Consider the following 19,648-nt stretch of genomic DNA (forward strand, 5'->3'; position numbering starts at 1 on the left):
TTTTTTCTCATTTCTTTCAGCTCTGCTTGGGCAGTGTCAGGTTTGATCTGTGTTTGTGTTTTGCTTGAGTTGGACTTTGTGTTTAGTTTTGCTCTGTTGCATGAGGTTAATTGAACAAAGAATTTCAGAGTAGATTTAGAGTTGACAAAATCATACAAATCCAACCTGGGGTCCGTTCTACAGACCTCGCTTAATACATCTGAGATGATCTGACAGATGCTAGATCTTCTAATCGTGATAACTGATCTCTGGCTCTGGTTCTTCAAACGAATTTGTGGATTGGATTAAAATATCAGGATTAAGTTTACTGATTACTGCGCGTTCTCGTGTTCCTGAAAAGGGCAAATGTATCGATACTCTAAACCACGATCAATGCAGCGATTGGCTGGCAGCAAGACAGCAACGTAATGACATCATATATTTAAAAAAGACAACTGACGAAAAACTTGATGAATTTCTGGACCTTTATAATGAAACAGCCAATTGAACATGACATTATGACATTAATGTTATAACAGATAATGAAATGTGCACTGTTTATTTTTTTACATGATTCCCAATTCCCAATTAGATTCACAAGCATTTGTACAGTCGGACATTTTTATTTCAATGTTGTAATTCGCAATTCATTTAATTTTATCTTTGAAGCAGATGTTACGTGACAGCATTAATTAAAGTTTTAATTAAAAATGATTTCAAGTCCAGATCAAGTTATCTGCATCAAGCCACTCCCATAATAGCGTCACCATTTAAATTAATACACGGCTCAGAATAACAGTACAAGCATGAAACAACTGTAAAATAATTATTCCATCACGAATAAATCTTAAAACGAGTAAAACTGGCTGTGCCTATAGTATTATAGACTACACAACATTATATTATATTATATTATATTATATTATATTATATTATATTATATTATATTATAATAATATTATTTTCAAAATAATTTGTAAATTATTATTTTAAATTATTGTCCCTGGATAAGTAGAGCTCTCTTGAAATAAATCAGCAGAGGCTGGGACAGATTTTAAGTATCAATTCCACTTAAAAAGATGCAATCTAATCCTGTTTACATGAAATAAGCTGCTCACGAGCAGGTTTGAGCTTACAGACCTGTTGCTATGGCAGCAAGTCCAGGATGAGCGTCGAAGAACCGAACAATCCAAGATCATGCCAAATTGTCATCAATCAAATCCAGCTAACCGAGTTAGCGACGTACGAAGAAGTTTTAACTCAGAGTTGGTTAAACCTCCTTATTGAAACAGGCCCCTGATCTAAACCTATGAATATGAAAATGCCATGACTATGACTATGAAAAGCCATGATCAATGGAGCTCCAAAATTATGACTCACCATTGCAACAGCACCCGAAAAAAAAGATTGCTGCATACTTTTCCCCAGTAGAACTGGAAGTGCTGCTGCAAGCGTACACCGACTACGATCAAATATTTAGGAATATAGCCACAAGTGGCAATCATCTGGGTCCAAGCATAAATGGCCCATGTGGAAGATAGTTTGGGTTTGATGAAGCAAGTTAGTAATACATGCTGGTGTCGAAAGGAAATCGATTATTTCAGCCTGCAAATATTATTTTAATAATTTAATATATTTCTATCTGTGGCCTGAGATGTTGGGATGGACTCCAGCAACACCATGACACTACAGAGGATAAATCGATTGAAGAATAGATGAATGGATCCATGGATATAACAAATAAAACAGTCTTCATTTTAAATTGACAGCAATATAATTAATCATGTCTGTTAACTTGACATATTTTCAATATTATTAGGATATATAAATGTCACGGGTCAGTGACAGAAGAAAGAAAAACATGATGGATAAAAATGCAACAGTCCTTCTTTTACTCAACACAATAATAAAATCTCTTGCCCAGAAAAGGAGCACTACACACCAACCATTCAATAAGCAACACCAAAGAACTGAACTAAACTGGGTATAAATACAAATGAGGCACCAAACTAGACACAGGTGAAACTAATCAATTAACTAATCAGAAACTAATGTTGAAAAACTAGGGCATACTCAGAAACTATGACAACCAACATAAAATCAGAATGATCGATAAGCATTACGCAGTTTTGGGCTTTATTAAACTTTATGAATCTAAAATGAATTTATATGCATTTAGTCAAGTCAATCTATTGAACCATTTACACGGACTTTAAACTATGAGATCTAAAAGTATTTGTTATCCTGTGCCTCCCTCTGGTGGACAATATTAGTATTATGGCCTTCATCTTGGAATCCCATTGATATAATAAAGGGCTAATATTTAAAAATTGCTGTTAGCGCTCAGAGCATCAGAAGTTCATGAAACTCTGCATGTTTCCTCAGAATGTCTTGTTCTGTGAGATTTGGATTTATACATACCAACTGATAGAAACTGTCTTATCCTGTGGTTCCCTCTGGTGGACAACAGTATTACAACATGTTGTAGTCCGCTGACCATTTTGAGTTGGCAAAATTTTCTTTTTCTAACTCCTAAACCACTTGACTGCATTTTGCATGTATCATCTATAAACACTTATGACAAAAAGTTATCAAAATAATTTTAATTAGTCAAACCGTTTAGAAGATATAAGCCCATTCATTTTGTAGCCATGGCTCCATATACTTATTAAACTTATATCTTCTAAGATGATACATACAAAATTTGAGGCCCTATCATACACCCAGCACAATGCGACGCCAGGCGCACCGCAAGTGTTTTTTTCTAGTTTCAGCCCGACACAGTTATCATTTTCACGTCCAGCGCCACGTTGTTTAAATAACAAATGCACTCGTGCCCGTCTGTTCACCCATGGGTGTGCTGCTCTGAAAACGAGGTGTGTTCAGGCACATTGTTGGTGTGTTGCTATTTTGAGGCAACTGAAAATGACTGCGCCATTGACCAACTGAAACCTGCTCTAAAGTCAATGCCGCAGTATTTTATTATTATTTAAAGGGGGCGTTACACACACAGGGACACGCAGCAGCACACAAACATGACACATATTAAAAAGAAAAGCAACGTAAAAGATTATTATTGTGTGCATAAAGATAAAAATGCCTACATGTCAAAGTGGATAATCATTGCATGTATCAGAATTACCTATTTGCAGTAATGACGAATGAAAATGGCTAATTATTTGACCAATCGTGGCAATATATACATGTATTTAAACTGACTCGTCAGGTTGAGGGTGCGTACATCCAGCTTGTTGCTTTATAATCCATTACAATGTACAAAACAATCATCCTGGCACAGTGGCGTAGCAAGTCAGTCCCGGGCCCATATGCAAAAAAATTTGTACGGGCCCCCTAACCCCGCCCTCCACTGAAGGGACATTTATAGACGTTCACTGTAGCAAATTAATTCATGATGTCCCTGGTGTTTAATTCACGGCTTCGTGAAAGAATAGCCAGTCCTGATAGTCTGTTCTGCGACATGGTGCTCCGCAAATAATTTTTGATGAGCTTCAGTTTTGAAAAAGAGCGCTCCGCTGAAGCAACAGTAACAGAGATAGTAAGAAAGAGAACTAAAACGGTGCACATGTCACTGAAGCTAGATGTAATAGGGTTGTTCTCAACAATCAAAAAACTGGCCAGATCTTGAACTATAGTCATCCCAGAGATTTGTCTTTTAAAGGCTGCATGGAATGCGATCAATTGTTGTGGAACTGCTGGAGACAAGTCTTGGTTGTATCTCTCCACTAACCTCTGTGCCCCCTTGTATATAGCGTTCTTCTCCTCAGTTGCAAGTATGTGCGGCTGGACCACTCTGAACAAATCAGCAACTGATCGCAAAGCTGAAAATTGCTGACTCAGCTGGGAAATGATGATGTCTAGGCAAGCGTTAAATACATTTACCCTAAAGTAACTTTCAGCATCAGCCAGACGCTCGTCCTGACAGAATTCATCGAAATGGCGCTTTGCCCTTCTAATTCTTTCATTTTCAAAGGTTTGTTTCACTCCCCACTTCTCAGCCATGAATTTTGCGGTTGCTTTTGCCTCCTCGAAATTTTCTCTGAATCTTGTCAACTCCGCGATGGCAGTGTCAAGTAACTCTGTAGCTTTATGAAGGTCAGCATCCTTTGCCTGAAGCATTTTTGAAATGACATTGATCTGTTCCAGGACTTCACTTTGAAGGACTATAATAAAAACGAAGTCAAATCTTTCCATCAGCCTTATCAAAGCCATGGCCTCGTTGCGCTCATCTGCCTTTTTACTGGTAAGTGAAATGTTTGTCAGGGCCTTCAACACCTCAACATATCTGTATCTGACTGCAGCACAGCATCATTGCGCGATGCCCACCTAGTAGCGCACAGTTTTTTCAGCGTGACACCCGGAGTGAGTTTTTCAGTCATCTCAACCAATACATTCCACCTCTTTATACTGTGCGCAAAAAACACGTACAATTTTTCCATGGTGTTGTAAAACTTTGTCAGCTCTGTTATTGACTTGACTGAATCATTGACAACCAGATTTAATTTATGGGCAGCGCAGTGTACATATGTTGCATTTGGCTGTCTCTTCTGTATGCTTGCCTGAACTCCCGTGTATATGCCGCTCATATTCGCGGCACCATCAAATCCTTGGCCACGGCATTTCGAAATATGGAGACCTTTTTCCTCAACCGAACATATAATTTCGTTGGCTATTGTGCCTGCGGATGAGTCAGGTATTTGCAAGAATCCTAGAAAAGACTCGTTGATTTTCACAGCCATTGCAGCACCCTGGCTATCTCTCTCTATGGTTACATACCGAAAGATTTGACTCATCTGATCCACTTTAGATACATCTTGAGTCATATCCATGATCACTGAGAAAAACGGCACGGCCTTAATTTCACTGATAATTTCTTTCTGGACAGTCTCAGAGAGTATACCTATAAGTTTATTTTGGATTTCTGGGCTGAGATACTTAACGGAACAAGGAGCAGCTCCTTCAAATATGGATCATACTTGGCCAGTAGGTCGATGATGGAGAGAAAATTACCTTTGTTGACACTTTCATTGTTTTCGAAGTGTCCCCGAAATGCGAGGTTGTTTGATGCCAGAGTTAAAGTGACATTACAATTTGTCCTTGGGGTCAATATGACCCCAATCGAATTTTCTTGAATAAAAAAAATGGTTCCCTTCATCTCAGTGGAATAAAATTTTGGGACTTTTCCTACTTTATCTGTCTGTACACACACAAAAAAAACTGGGCTTGATTCGGTTATTCTAAAGGCATGTAAAAATTGTTTTTATTAATGTTGTCTTTGGGGTCAATATGACCCCAATTGAAAATGAATGGGAAATGCGAAAAAATACGATTTTTTTTTTTTTTTAATTTGTCAAATAAAATCAATAAATCTGGCATAAATCCAAAAAATTTCATACCACAACAAAGGCCTGGTTCTGGAGCACAAATGCAATGTGGAATGAACATGACCACTCACACACACACGTGCGTGCGCGCGCACAAACACACACAGGGGTGTGACTGCAATAGAGAGCATTTTTATAGAAATTGGCAAATAAAATCAATAATTCATGCATAAATCAGAAAATTTTCACACATAAATGAAGGTCTGGGACTAGAGCACAAAAGACATGTGGAATGAACATGATCACTCACACACGTGCGCACACACACACACAAAAACACAAACACACACACATAAACACAAGGGTGTGACTGCAATAGAAAGCATTTTATAGAAGTTGGCAAAAATAAACAATAATTCATGCATAAATCTGAAAATTTCACACATAAATGAAGGCCTGGGACTAGAGCACAAAAGCAATGTGGAACGAATATGATCACTTACACACGCACACACACACACACACACACACACACACACACACACACAAATAGGTGTAACTGCAATAGAGAGCATTTTTATAGAAATTGGCAAATAAAATCAATAATTCATGCAAAAATCAGAAAATTTTCACACATAAATGAAGGCCTAGGACTAGAGCACAAAATAAATGTGGAATGAACATGATCACTCACACTGTAAGGGTGGACCTCCTACAGGGGTTCAGGCTGTAGGGTTGCCGAGCGACTAAAGAAACGTTATCAGCAAGATGGCAGAAAACTGTACATTTCTTGTCTATAACCGCCCACTGCAACTTATACCAACGACGGAAATAAGCGCAGTTATGATAGCAAAATATGTGGGAGAGCGTTGCTACAGTGTGACAATATTGTATTGCAATAGGGAGCACATTAATGTTAATACTAAATCAAAACTAGTTAGCACATCATTTGTAATAGAAAGGGTTTAATGACAATATCTGATTATGGTTACACTTAAAATAATTACAAAATAGATGTATGAGATGATAAAATCATATACCATTAATCGTACCCAGCATGTATGTCAAAAGTTACCTGAGAGATAGAGAGAGAGAGTGAAAGAGAAAGAGAGAGAGAGAAAGAGAGAGAGAGAGAGAGGGATAGAGAGAGGGCCAGAGAGAGTGCCCAAGAAAAGCCAAGAATCAAAGAGACAGAGCAACAGTTACAATCTTCTTTTATCCCTTCCTTGACCATGTGACTGAAACCAAAATATGAGACATTCAAACTGACCAATCAGGACATTAAATCTTCCCCCACTGTACTAAAGGTGTGACCATTTGTAGACCCCCGATGTATATACATTTTGGCCTACAGGCCTTGATCACCTTCAACACCTTTGTGCCTTCCAAATGGCCCTTGTAGCAAGAGAGAGCGGGTTGAAACAGTAAAGCAAATGTCTTTGTTCATTTTAAAATATCTTTAGATATTTTCAATCTTACAGATCTCTCCTTGGCACCGTTGGCCACACTCATGGAGTCCAAAGGTGGCACAGTCCACAAAGACATGCTTTCTGTTGTGTATAGATGTCATCTTCAGACTTCTCGTCCAGACTTGTTGCAATAGCAGTTGGTCAGTCTTTGTTCTCCTTTCAGTCCTGTGAGAGATCTTCATCGAATGGTGTTGCACTGATCATTGATATGCAAATCATCCATCAAACACTTCACACCTCCACAAGAATCAGGCACTGATGATGGTAGAACTCGTTTGTCCCTCCTTTGAGACAAGACACAGGATTTGAACTTTGGCAGCAGGGATCCTGTGATTTAAAAGAGCATATAGCACAACAAACAGCAAAAGCATACATATGGCATTTGTCATTGGTCAGAGGTTTGATATGGTCAGATTAAATTTGTCTCTGGCAATAAGCCCTTAAAACGATGTACTTGATAAAGTGGTCAAGGTGGGAATAAAAGAAGATCTTACAAGCTCTTACACTGTTTCTGGAAACATTGAAATAAATTGCATAATAACAAAACAACAATTGTTGGTTTTAAGCCCCCCTTTATCATGAAGAGTATCAGCAAAATATTCAGTGTAACCAAATACCATGCCTGGAAATTTTATTTGACAGGGTCTGCCATGTTCTAATCCCTTGTGTCCATGCCACGTTGTAGCTTTTATGACTGCGGTCTGCAAATAACCAGCATGGTTCACAATATGCAGCGTCAATCTTAGGCGAGTAACACAGCCAAGATCGCAGTAGCTGAATACCAGCTTTTGTTGTGGAGGAGTAAAAACTGGTCAAAAAGCACCAATCTCCTTGCAATGGATCTCAAGGAAATGGACCGGGGGGTTTGCATGAACCTTGTGACACAATATAATGCTTTACTTGCCCATCTGTTAGTGTGTCTGGATAGTGTCCTTTATCTGTTGTGTAACTCGCTGACATATTTCCCGCCGAATATCCAGCTTTTGGCTCATCTGCGGCTGCTTCTTCATTTCCCGACTCTTGGAACCTCATCAAGTTGTCAGCTGCATTGTTGTTCTCATCCAAAGACGTGCAACTGCTAATATTAGCTTACAAAACTTCGCTCTCACCTTCGACATCAGTGTCATTCGCACTAGGTTGGCGGCACAAAAAAACTGTCTATTTTGGGTAGTTTTTGTGTCGCGAATAACTTTTCCACCCTCTCTTTCCTCTTTAAGGCCCCACTTTTATGTTTGTATTTGTCCATCATTTAAAGCTGTTAGCTAGCCACTAATCTCTCATCACACAGTGTTGTTGTTTTTTTTTATTATTATTATTTAGTGCTGTAATACAGCGTTTGCACGTAATGCAGCATCATTTAAAAAAAATATGCACACAAAAAATGAGAAATTACGGAGAAACAACAAATTACTGCTCATGACATGCATACAACAAATATATTTATTGTGGCCAGGAATTAAAATTTCATTCCCGTGGGCAGGCCCCCGACGCATGCTGATTGCTATACGTTAAAATATTAGCTTTAAGTAATAAATGGATTAACATCTCTTTCTATCTCTCTCTTATGGACACACATTAAGAAAGAGAAAAGCTGCATATAATACGAAAAAATGTATAAAAATTTAGTGCTAGGTGTAAAGGCTAGATTTTTTTTGTTCATATTCTAACAGGCTGGTAATCCAAATGAGCCACGCAGCTACGCCACAGTATAATAGCTAGCTGTGTGAGTTAATGTGACTAAACTGTGTGGATGTGATGTCTCATACAATTTGATGATGTTGTTCCAGTGTCTTTAATTGTTTTCCCACATTCTGTGCATCTAGCCGATCTGATGTTGATAAATCCAAACGAAAAAACATATGGCACGGTGGCTCCCGTCATGTTTCATGGGACTCTTATGACATTTCCAAGTTTACACGGACATGCGTAATCAAATTCTATGACAAGAGTCCGATCTACCACGACATATAAGGAAATATATGTGACACAGATATTATAAAACCATTCAACAAAAAATCTTTATTTGTTATATCAGTAGTTAAGGGTAAAAGACTTGAGTTGTTTTTAAAATATTCACAAGTCTTTTGTGTCGAGTCGAGTCAAGTCTGAAGTCATTTCAGGTCGAGTCAGAGTCAAGTCTGAAGTCTATTAAAATGCGACTCGAGTGCCCATCTCTGTGCTGAGGAGTCGTGCCAATGCACAACCCACGTAAATATGATAATTCCGCAAATAACTGCAATTGCAGGTTTCATACAGAGATGGTGACAAAGAGGCAAAACTTACGGACTGCAGCTTTAACTGCACATTATGAGCTTTAAAAGTCTGATTTTGACTGTTTATAATTGACTTCCTGATTCTTTGCTGGTGTCTGACCACCTGGGTGTAAGTGTAACAGACGTAGGCTAGTAAGAGCCTGATCTCAAGAGATGCTCTAGCGACTGACACTAGGGGTTGCATCCTTTAGCCTCTTTGTCCCATGCAGACGGGCCCGGGTTCACATCCCGCTTGGAGCGGGCAGGTGCGAACTGGAGGGGCAACGTAAGAATGCAAGTGAATCATAATTCAGTAACAGATTTGGTTTATTTAATGAAATGTTCACCAGACTTAAACATATCGTAACTAAGAAACAATGATCTCCCTTTAGTTGTCCCCATTTGCTCTTATTTACTCAGATATAGTTCACTTACACGGGAACAATTAAGTTCCATAAAATTGTTTGCATCATATCCTTCACTGGATACAAGTTCTAAGAAGTGGTTCACAAGGGGAAAATCAGAAAGCCACTGAAACTAGTGTAACTTTCTGGATCATCGTAAACCCAGGTGTTCCTCCAAAGCTGTGTATAAATCTTATCACCGATCTCCAGTGAGAGAACTACACCATTGCTGCCATTACCATTGCTAACAGGCTTCCAGGCATGCACAGAGCACTGCGTTTCACCATTCTTCAAGAGACTGACAGCCGATGTGATTCCACCATGACTATGAGCGTAAAATTTGAAGTAATAGACTCCTTTTACTGGTGCTGTGAAAATACCTGTAAGGCACATGTAAAGAAGCCACAGAAAATGTCATCATGTGTGAACAGGTTTATAAACTGCATGTCATTAAAGTATTTCTGTAATTCTCTTTACAGTACCTACCAGTGTTTGAGTCATAGGCATTTCCAATATTACTAAAGACTTTTTTGTATTCCAGAATTTTTAGATTAGCCATGGGCCCAGTATTTCCTGTTCCAGATGCCAGAAGTCCAGCTGAGAAAGCAACCTTTTTGGCTGTAAATAAGCGAATAGACTGATGTAAAATGTGTAATCAATAAAATGTGTAATTAAAACATTTAAATGTCTATGAGAACAAAATATGCCTTATACTTGCCTTCATACTCTTTTTGGACAGTTTCAAGCTGATTTTTTGAATCTTGTACTAAGGTTTTCAAAGCTGTACAGAATACACATTGATATGATAACATTACAATATGGCTGAACAATGAATTTAAAAAGATGTGTAAGTTGTGATTTCTTTAAAAGAGTTAATAAATTGCAAAGTTTTTCCACAATGACATGTTCAATACAAATCCACCTTACCTTCATTCTCACTTAATACTTTGGTCAGTGTTTCTTCTAATTTTTGTATCCTTTCCTCCATGCTTTTTAGCTTCTCAAGCTCAGCCAGTATGTCCATAGTTGGTGACAATACATCTTGTGCAATTGAGCTCCCAGCACAGAGCAGCAGTGCCAGCAGCAGTATTGCCATTGTCTCACTTTTCATTTATTTTTCAGACAGTCAAATTACACCTGTGAGTATTCCACAATACAGCTTTGAATGGCACAAGCTGTTCTTAAATACTTTGTTTTAAGGTTGCGAAAGATGGTAAAATTTTGTACTTTAGACAAAGTAGTTTAGTTTTGTTTATTTTAGTAGTCCATTAGGGCAAGTTAAATGTAGAAATCAGTACACTGAAAGTACATTTTCAGCATAATATTTGCATTAATGAATTATGTTGTAATGGGGACAAAATTATTTCAAACCAAAAACAAGATTATTTTGCTTACCCCATTGGCAGATTATTTGCTTGTTTTAAGCAAAAAACTTAATTTTGACTTTTTCTTTGTCTTTTTTTTTTTTTTTTTTTTGAAAACAAGACAATTTTTACTTGTCTAGAAAATGCTTTTTGATTTAAGAATTTTTAGATATTTGGACTGAAAACAAGACAAAAAACTCTAAGTAAGAAAAGCATTTTTTGCAGTGTTTCCTGGGGACAAAAATCTTATATCGAAAATGCATCTTGATCTTAAATTTTTTTTTTAGATACTTGTACTTGAAATAAGTCAAAAATACATAGTATGAAAAGCATTTTTGCAGCGTAAATGAATGAAGTATTTAAACACTGCTTATGCTTTAAAAAGGAAGAGGAAACTGAAAGAAACTCTGGGTTTACCAAAGAAAACCTGCTCCCGACCAGGTTAGGTTCACAGAGTAAGTTATCATGGTTACTTCTCTTTCAGAAACGGCCTTGACTTACCCTGCTTTCTCAGGTTTGAGATACCTCCCATTCTGAAAGGGAAAATCCAGAGTTTCCCTCATTTAAGGGGTAACAAACTCAGAGTTCCCTTTTGATACGGTTCACTTGCATTGCGTCGATTGACGCATATGGGGAAACTCTGTTTTCTCTGAATACTGAAGCCTGATTGGTTCACGTCTGTGCACCTGCACAGACAAATGGCTTTTTAGCCCACCAGAAGGGGCGGGGCCGAATGCCTATTTAATCCTCAGAGGTCTGAGGTGTTTTGATATGCCCTGACATTTGTGCTTATTTCTCTTACTTATAACATTTTCACAGCTGAAGTCTGATTACACTGTATTCAGCACAAAATCTGCTACAATAATATGTGAGCAGCATGTATGTAAAAGTTTGTAGTTTTGAGAAAATTATATTTATGTATGGTTTGTGGAAAAGAAAACAAAAAACAACAACAGTCAAGTCACTGAAATAAGGCCATAGAACCCATACTGAATCATTTTTCACAAGACTTTTAATGTATGTTGTATGTAAATGTATCTTGTAGCCTAGAATTTTTGCTTCAAAACAATGTGAAAATCATCTTGCCCACTCTTTCACATAAAACAATATATTGATTTAAAATTCGTAAGACATGTTTTGTGTCAGAGGCCTGTATGCGGGGAGAGGGCATGAATGATCATGAATAATGATGTTTCACACCTGGGAAGACAAGAAAAGAATGGCCTTTTGATTGTTTGTATTTTATTTATAACACAACACAATCTAAATATACATAACGAAGGACAAAATGGCACATTATTGAGCACAGTGATCTACACACAGAGACTTGAACAGTCACACACCTTTGTGCCATTCTTGAAACAGTTCCTGTTCAACATACCTGTCATTTCCGATGTGTTTGCCTTTTCATTTTATGTTCATGTTAATGTAGACGCTTGCTTTTACTGGTACAGCGCTCTCAGAGAAAAACAGTTTGAAGAGACTTGAGAAAGTGAAGAGTCAGCAGGACTCATCGGCGGCATCTTGTCCTTGTAAAAAAAAAAAAATAGTGATGTCAAAATTAGGAACATTTTTAAGATGTGAATATTTGTGTGATTTTAACATGTAAAAAAAGCATTCTGGTGCACTCCCACAAGAAAATAAATGGAAAAAACAAAAGTAAAAAAATAAAAATAATTAAAAAAAAAACATTTATTGACACTAGGGCTGGGCATGGACACAAATTTCACAGTTGGATTTGATTTTTATTCAGAAGCGTGCGATTTGATTTAGATTTGATTACCTTCAATTCGATAATGATTAATTTGGGGCCTATCAGGTACAGTACATAGCAAATTTCCTCAAAGAAAAAAAAATATCTCTCAACTAATGCTGTAAACTATACAGGGAACCACAGCTGGTACATTATAATATTAAAGGTTCAAATTAATTGATTTGTAAGTTACTTACATATAAATTACACATAAAGAAGCTTTTATAATAACGTTATAATACATTTTTAATGACATAATTATGTTTCTACTCGATTTTAATATTGACCTAAACATTTAAATGGTGGCTGTCATAAACGGTTTTATACATTCAATATTGAAGCACATGTTAACATGGATGGGCAGTATTTATGATACATGTATTTCAAATACAAAATAGAATTTTGTAATTTGTATTTGATAGAGTTGATGATAATTGGCTTTGTATTTTGTATCAAAATACTTTAGTGTTTTGTATTTTGGTGTTTTTAAAATACTGTAAAATACTTTGTAAGAAGTCTACATGACATCATAAAAGTGCGGCCTCTGATTGGTGCCTACTCAGTAGTTTGCAGAGACTTGTTGAGATGAGAACAGAAAATTGAACCATATAGAAGAAGGTGGTCAAGGTAAGAAACGTGCAGGCTGCCAGCTTTCCATCAATTTTTTTGCATAAATTGCTATAATTTTTAACAGCTCATTTTAAGTTTTGGTGTTCCTTTTAGTAGCCTAGGCTAAATAGTTTACCAATTTACATAATGTAGGCCCTTTATTACCAAACACCAAGTAACTAAATTAGGATACAATTATGAGAGACGAGTGTGACACACGGCTCAAGAGCAGTGGAACTTTTATTATGCCACAGTCGCTGCTTCCACTTCTTCCGGTCATGTGCACGTGGGGTAAAGCAGCACTGTTTTGTGATATTAGATACATTTGTGTGTTGAAAGTTGTTATAGTGCTACTCTGTGCGTTCGTTCGGCGGCTACTATGAGACACTTGCACACTGCAGTAAGCTAGATCGATGTTAGTGGTACTTGTGGTAAATCAAGACAACGAGATTCAAACAAAAAGACTTGCTGTGTTGAGCTATATAACAATGATTCGTTTTCTTTTGGTGAATGTATCCAATCAGTTGCTCACCTGTCTAATGAAACACATAATATACTAAAGGGTCTTTGATGTTTCCATGGTTTCTACAAAATAAAACCAGAAATTGAGGGTAATGATGTCATTGATAGGCGACGCACGGACTGGTCTGTGTCCTGGTTAAAATTGCTTATTTCTCTGGATTTAAACATTCTTGGGAACATTTGGGATAATGTAAGTACACAACTCAACAAAATATATAACATTGTTCTAGTGTTTTTTTGATATTTTAATCCAAAAATCCTACATATTGTGCCTTTAACTGGTTACATATGTCAGATTTATTGCATGACTCGGGCAGAGAAAAGCTATCAAACATTGTTTACTTGATGATGGAAGGTTTGCGAAGAAATTTCATGCTCCCTTGTAAAAGTATTTTTTTGTATTTTTAAAATACAAAAATACAATAGTTTATTTTGATACATGGTGTGGCTGCTGTATTTTGTAGTTTATTTTAAAATACATTTTGATGTATTTTTGCCCAACCCTGCATGTTAAGTACAAATGCAATGAATGTGCAATAGCCTAGTCACAGTGGATATATATCAAAATGCTCCTCTCTAAGTTCATTTTTTTTGTAGCTGACTAACGAGTTTTTGGACATTGAACGGCTTTTCTGACGTAAATGTTACGGTAAATGTGACATTTTTACAAGCTGTTATTGACACCCTTCCGCGGTTGAAACACTGATTGATCGAATACATGTGACATGATATGGATTTCGGTAAGTTGTACTGTATCTTTCAACATACCTTCGGATGTTCATTCATGTTTATTTCATGTTGTAAAGCGGAAGAGATGATCGGTTCATGTGTGCTCCGCCTCTGTTTGAACTGAAGCGCTACAGTGATGTGTCAGTCACGCCACAGAGCACCAAGAAAGATCACAACAGCTCGAGTCTCAATACAGTCTATGGGAAAGTAGTCCATTTTTGATTCTTGTGATGTTTATTGTGCCTGCAATTCACTCTTTATGAAATGTAACACAGCACTTACATGACCAGAAGGGCTAGTATCCTTCAAGAAAGGAAATCTTTTTTTATGGTATTTTTTATGTCAAAAATAATAGGCAGTTTTTTAAAATTTGTGTTCCATGTGTACTTGGTGATGCTATCAAACAACACTTGAATTAGAAGTGACTGTAGATATGATTTTTCTTCTCTTTTTTTGAAAGATGGATTCTTTCTCTGTATAAATTCATTAAGTTCTGGCGGAAAATCAGGGAGGCTAAAAACTGCAGGCCAAGGTTCACAGCATTTTTGCCTATGCAGAAAATAAGTGCTACTCTTTCAGTCATAAGCATAAACGAATTTCAATTCAAGCCATTCTACTTACTGAGTGCACTGCATTTGAAACTCCAAGACTGTTTCCACACCGGTTTCTTGTCTGTATGGAATTAAAAAGAAATAAACATAAAGGTTTTTTGATATTTGCAAACATACACATATTACATAATGAGTCCTGTGAATTGGTCCTGCTTACTCCACTGAAGAAGTTCTCTTCAGTCTTTCAAGATCCTTTAAAAATATGACTTGCTGTTTTATTGTGGGGAATAGTTTGTTTACCATCCTTTCTGTTGAGCCCAACATGGTTTCCCCATCAATCTGCTGCTCTGTTTGAAAGAAATAATAAACAGTCCTAGATAATTCCATCAGGAAATCAGGACATTAGGAAAAAATACCTTTATAAATCAACACTGTGATAAAGAGTGATGAATACATCATCATCATCATCACGTGGTGTCTCTTCTCATCATCAGAGGGCGTAACACAGGCTTCTGAAGTTGCAAGTGTTCTTTTAAAATACTGGTGTTTGCCTTCAAACCTCATGCACCACAGGGTCTTCAAAGGTCCAAAGTCTGCTATGAGGAGTGTATATAGTGTTAAAAAATATCTGGAAACAGGGCTTGGAAATCTGAGAGAAATTCTCCTATTTGAAGAAAAGCAATGTCTTTTTTTATGCGGGGGGACAAAATGATCTCTGCACTTCAGACACACAGAAAGTTGCGTTGCCTTCTGGGACGTAATGCCCAGTGAGGAATGGTAATATTCTAAAAAGGCACCAGTTTTGAGCTGCTGAACAATCTGGTCTGTTTCAAAACACTTTGTGGTAACTTTTACCTTTGTCATTCTTTCCGATCTGAAACACTTCCAATTCAGAATTGATGTTACAATGCCCTCCAAGAAATCATGAAATAAATTTGGTGGAAATGCTTTTGTGATGTCAAAGTATTCTAATTCATTAAAGGGGCATTCATTACACCATATGTCTGTTTTGAGATCTCTCCTATCTCCCTGAGTGCACTTAGATCGTACTTGTGAACTTCTGAAGATCGAATGATGACGTTGTCTTCATTAACAAGAGATTTTAAATCTTGATATGTGGTCTTACAAAATCTGCATACAAGCACACTGCTGAAACAACTAGTAAATACAGTCAAGTTGTGAGCAGACAAATTATCAGCGGAGATCGTAGCCAAAACAGATTTCTTTTCCATTCACACTGATCAAAAGTCCATCTGTGTAGAGCTTCCTCTGATCATGAATGAGAGCATGCAGAATGTCCTTAAAACAGTATCTCTGAAGAAGCTGATGTCTCACAAGTATGCATAAATGTATATGTCTCAGTTGAGACTTGTTTTCTAGACTCTAGAATTTTGGTTCTAGATTTCCTGTGAGTTTATGAACAGTTCATTTGGAACCTAAATGGTTTACCACTTCAAATTCATCAGTGTGTAGATGTAACTACATTTGGATCTCCAAAAAAGGGTTGTCCTTGAAAATATCTTTCCATCAGAAAAATCTTTAAAAAATATCACTTTTTCATGTAATTAAGAATGAATTGAAGGCTGGTGATGGTTAAAGGTGTCTTTTTTACACTGTAATTATACATTTAAGTACTGAGTAATATTAAGTAACTACATGTAATTACTATAGGGTTAGGAGTAGGGTTTGGTTTGGTTCAGGGTTAATTGCATGTAATTAAGCATCATTTATAGTTACTACTATAGTAACTGCATGTAATATATGTAACAATGACACTAAAATAAAGTGTTAGTGATGATTTTCCTTAAGATTCAAAGTAAAAAGAGCAATGTGATGTTTTAGACCACTCAAAAGTGTTTTCAGGTCAAAATGAGGAATGCAGTTGTCATCGATGTGTGGCAAACTCTCTGTCTCTATGAGGTCATGATCGTTTGTTTCACATTCATAAGAGCCTCTTTCTGGATGGAGGGCAGTTGTATGTTTTCGATTGATGTGGTTCCTGAAACTAGGGACAGTCTTGTAGCTCCTCTTACACCCCACTATACTACATACTATTTTGAAGTCTCACTGGTGTTGATGAAGTAGTTTCAAATGTTTCAAGTACCTGTGTATTGTACATTTAAAGTGGCCATTTGTAGAACTCCATTAAATACCTCTGAAGATTTCTTTGGAATCAATCAGGTTGATGGTTTGGAGCCATTTGCAGACATCATCTGTTTTCCATTTGTCTACCATCATGTAATCTCGAAAAAGTTAATCATCTATCAGTTTAAGAATGTCACAACACACAAAAGAAAGTGTAAATATTTGTTAAAACATTTAGTGATTTTTATAGAGCTGTCGATTTCTTAGTTTATTATTAGATTATGAGTTTATTATTTATTTTGCAAAGCTCATCTGTTAAGCGACATGACTTTTGTGGTGAATACTAGTATTGGATTGTATCATTTTATTGACTTGGATCTTTGAATCTCGTTTAGCAAAATTAACAAATCTTCATTCAAATAATTTTGTTCATTTGAGCAGAATTAAATTAAAGGTTACATTTTTAATAGCCAGATTCCCCCAACACATCACATACTGTATCCAATACAGCAGTGGCGTCATCTAGTTTTTTTGTAGTGAGTATACTGTTAATTTTCCCTCCCAGCCTCATACTCACCCGTCCCAGAGTGACACCCCATAAGCACCTCCACACTCACTAATGCGTATGCATCTGATCTAAGCTACATCTAATCGAGAGCATTCTGAAGACTGCTTATGTGTGTGTTATCAACATGTCAATTTATTATAAGCAACACAAGACTTTAACAGCCAATGACATTTACAGCTGAAGAGATTGGACTGATTTTCTACTGTTTAGTGTCAATCACCATCTAACTCAGCCAGTTAGGATCTACATTTAGCCTTAGATGTTATATGAATATGGTCCCTGGAGCATAGATTTTATCAGCTGGCAATTTTGCAATGCACATTTAAGAGTGCAAGTTGCAAGTATTATTAACAATAATGGAAAGGTGAGGCTTATCAGTATGTCACAATATCACCCTGTTTGGACTTTGTTTTCTGTTTTGCACCATTTCCTGCCAGTCTGTCATCATAGTTATGCATTTTGATTCACAAGCTTTTCATTCGATTTGATATCAGTTATTTTGGATATACGGTATATCAGGTACAGTAGGCTATATTGCAAATTTTCTCAAGAAAAAAAAAATCAGATCAGCTACATAAATTCATGAACTAACCGTTCAGAAACGTCCTGTTGCATTCTACATGTTGTCACTTCTTCTTGAGTCGCTCAATCATTGTCCTACTCCGGTTTGAACATAAAAGGCTGAGCAGTTTCTACCATTTTCAGTGAGTCTGCGTGAGGTATTTGGCGCTGCTAACACAAGCTCTTGAAACTCCGCCCTCTTCTTAGGAGCAGCAGCTCATTTAAAGGGACACACACAAAAATGGAGTGTTTTTGCTCACCCTCAAAAAGTGACAAATTGAACATGCTATAAAAAATGATCTGTGGGGTATTTTGAGCTAAAACTTTACATATACACATCAGAGACTTATTTTACATCTTGTAAAAGTGGCATTATATGACCCCTTTAGTATTAAAGGTTAAAACAAACTGATTTGTATACAAACTTAAATTAAACTTATAGAATTTTTTATAATAATAAAGTTATAATAGGCCTTAGAAATAAGGCCTATTATAACTTTATTATTATAAAAAATCCAATTCATTTTGTGGCTGTCAACTTGACAGATTTATTCAAACATTATATAGGCTATTGAAGAAATTATAATTAATATGTAATATGGTGCATATATTTAGCTAAATGCTCCTCTCAAGAGTTCATTTTTTCTAGCTGACTAACGAGTTTATGGTCACTAAATATGTTTGTTCTGAGGTAAATGAGACGTTACATGATATTGTTTACAAGCTGTTTTATTAATGTCTTTCCGTGATTGAGCTATTACATGAGACCTACGGATTTCGTTAAGTTGTACTGTATCTTTTAACATACTTTCAGATGTTCATTCCTGTTTATTTCTCGCTGTAACTGGTATTAAAGGGAAGGAGAGAATCAGTTCACGTGCGCTTCAGGCTGCCGCTTCTCTCGAACTGAGGATCTACAGCGATCTGTCACGACATATTAAAGAGCGCCAAAACTGTATTTATGTTTATTTATTTCATAGTAAAATGGGCAGAAATATGAGACGTTGTTTCATGTCAAAAGCAACTAAGCGTAAAGCTTATTGCAATTTATTGGATGGTTACGTATCCTCACGCTTTTTTAAGTGGGTATACGCAAATCCTTGACCTTTCCTAGTGGGTATACCTGCGTATCACGTAGACTACACCACTGCAATACAGAATAAATGAGGCTGTCACATCACTGACGAATGAAAGACTCGAGAGAGATAAACTAATCATATTTTCTGTACAGAGCCTATGCAGTTTTCACGTTATGAACGAATGACTCTCTGCGACAACTCGTTATTCACAAGTCATGTAAAAGATTCCTTAAAAAAGAATGAATCATTCATGATCGACCAATCACTAATACATAATCAGAATAACAGTTACCAAGAAAAAGATTGATCATCGGATGTAATCCAAATCATGAACCAGAAAACATCAAATCTAACTTTCGCGGACATTTATATACACTCATA

At 36.7% G+C, this 19,648-nt stretch overlaps 1 protein-coding gene and 1 long non-coding RNA gene across 2 annotated transcripts; both read right to left on the minus strand.

Moving 5' to 3' along the window:
* Positions 1–9,351: 9,351 nt before the first annotated feature.
* Positions 9,352–10,624, minus strand: LOC127519413 (cerebellin-1-like). The gene is made up of 4 exons (XM_051907119.1): positions 10,374–10,624; positions 10,165–10,227; positions 9,933–10,064; positions 9,352–9,826 (listed from the first exon to the last, which is right to left on the minus strand). The coding sequence occupies exons 1-4, from the start codon at positions 10,555–10,557 to the stop codon at positions 9,549–9,551; spliced, it is 657 nt and encodes a 218-aa protein (XP_051763079.1). The 5' UTR covers positions 10,558–10,624; the 3' UTR covers positions 9,352–9,548.
* Positions 10,625–11,555: 931 nt separating this feature from the next.
* On the minus strand, positions 11,556–18,613 carry LOC127519418 (uncharacterized). Its single transcript, XR_007931816.1, has 4 exons — positions 15,192–18,613; positions 15,045–15,095; positions 12,192–12,339; positions 11,556–12,010 (listed from the first exon to the last, which is right to left on the minus strand). It is a non-coding gene; the product is annotated as an uncharacterized LOC127519418 (long non-coding RNA).
* Between the last annotated feature and the right edge of the window lie 1,035 nt (positions 18,614–19,648).

Source organism: Ctenopharyngodon idella, chromosome 9, assembly GCF_019924925.1.
Source record: "Ctenopharyngodon idella isolate HZGC_01 chromosome 9, HZGC01, whole genome shotgun sequence".
NCBI lineage: Eukaryota > Metazoa > Chordata > Actinopteri > Cypriniformes > Xenocyprididae > Ctenopharyngodon > Ctenopharyngodon idella.

Coding starts and splice junctions, on each gene's coding strand:
- LOC127519413 (XM_051907119.1), bottom strand. CDS start 10,557: ATGAAAAGTGAGACAATGGCAATACTGCTGCTGGCACTGCTGCTCTGT. Junction 10,065..10,164: donor TGTCCAAAAAGAGTATGAAG/GCAAGTATAAGG, acceptor GCTTATTTACAG/CCAAAAAGGTTGCTTTCTCA. Junction 9,827..9,932: donor TGCCTATGACTCAAACACTG/GTAGGTACTGTA, acceptor TGTGCCTTACAG/GTATTTTCACAGCACCAGTA.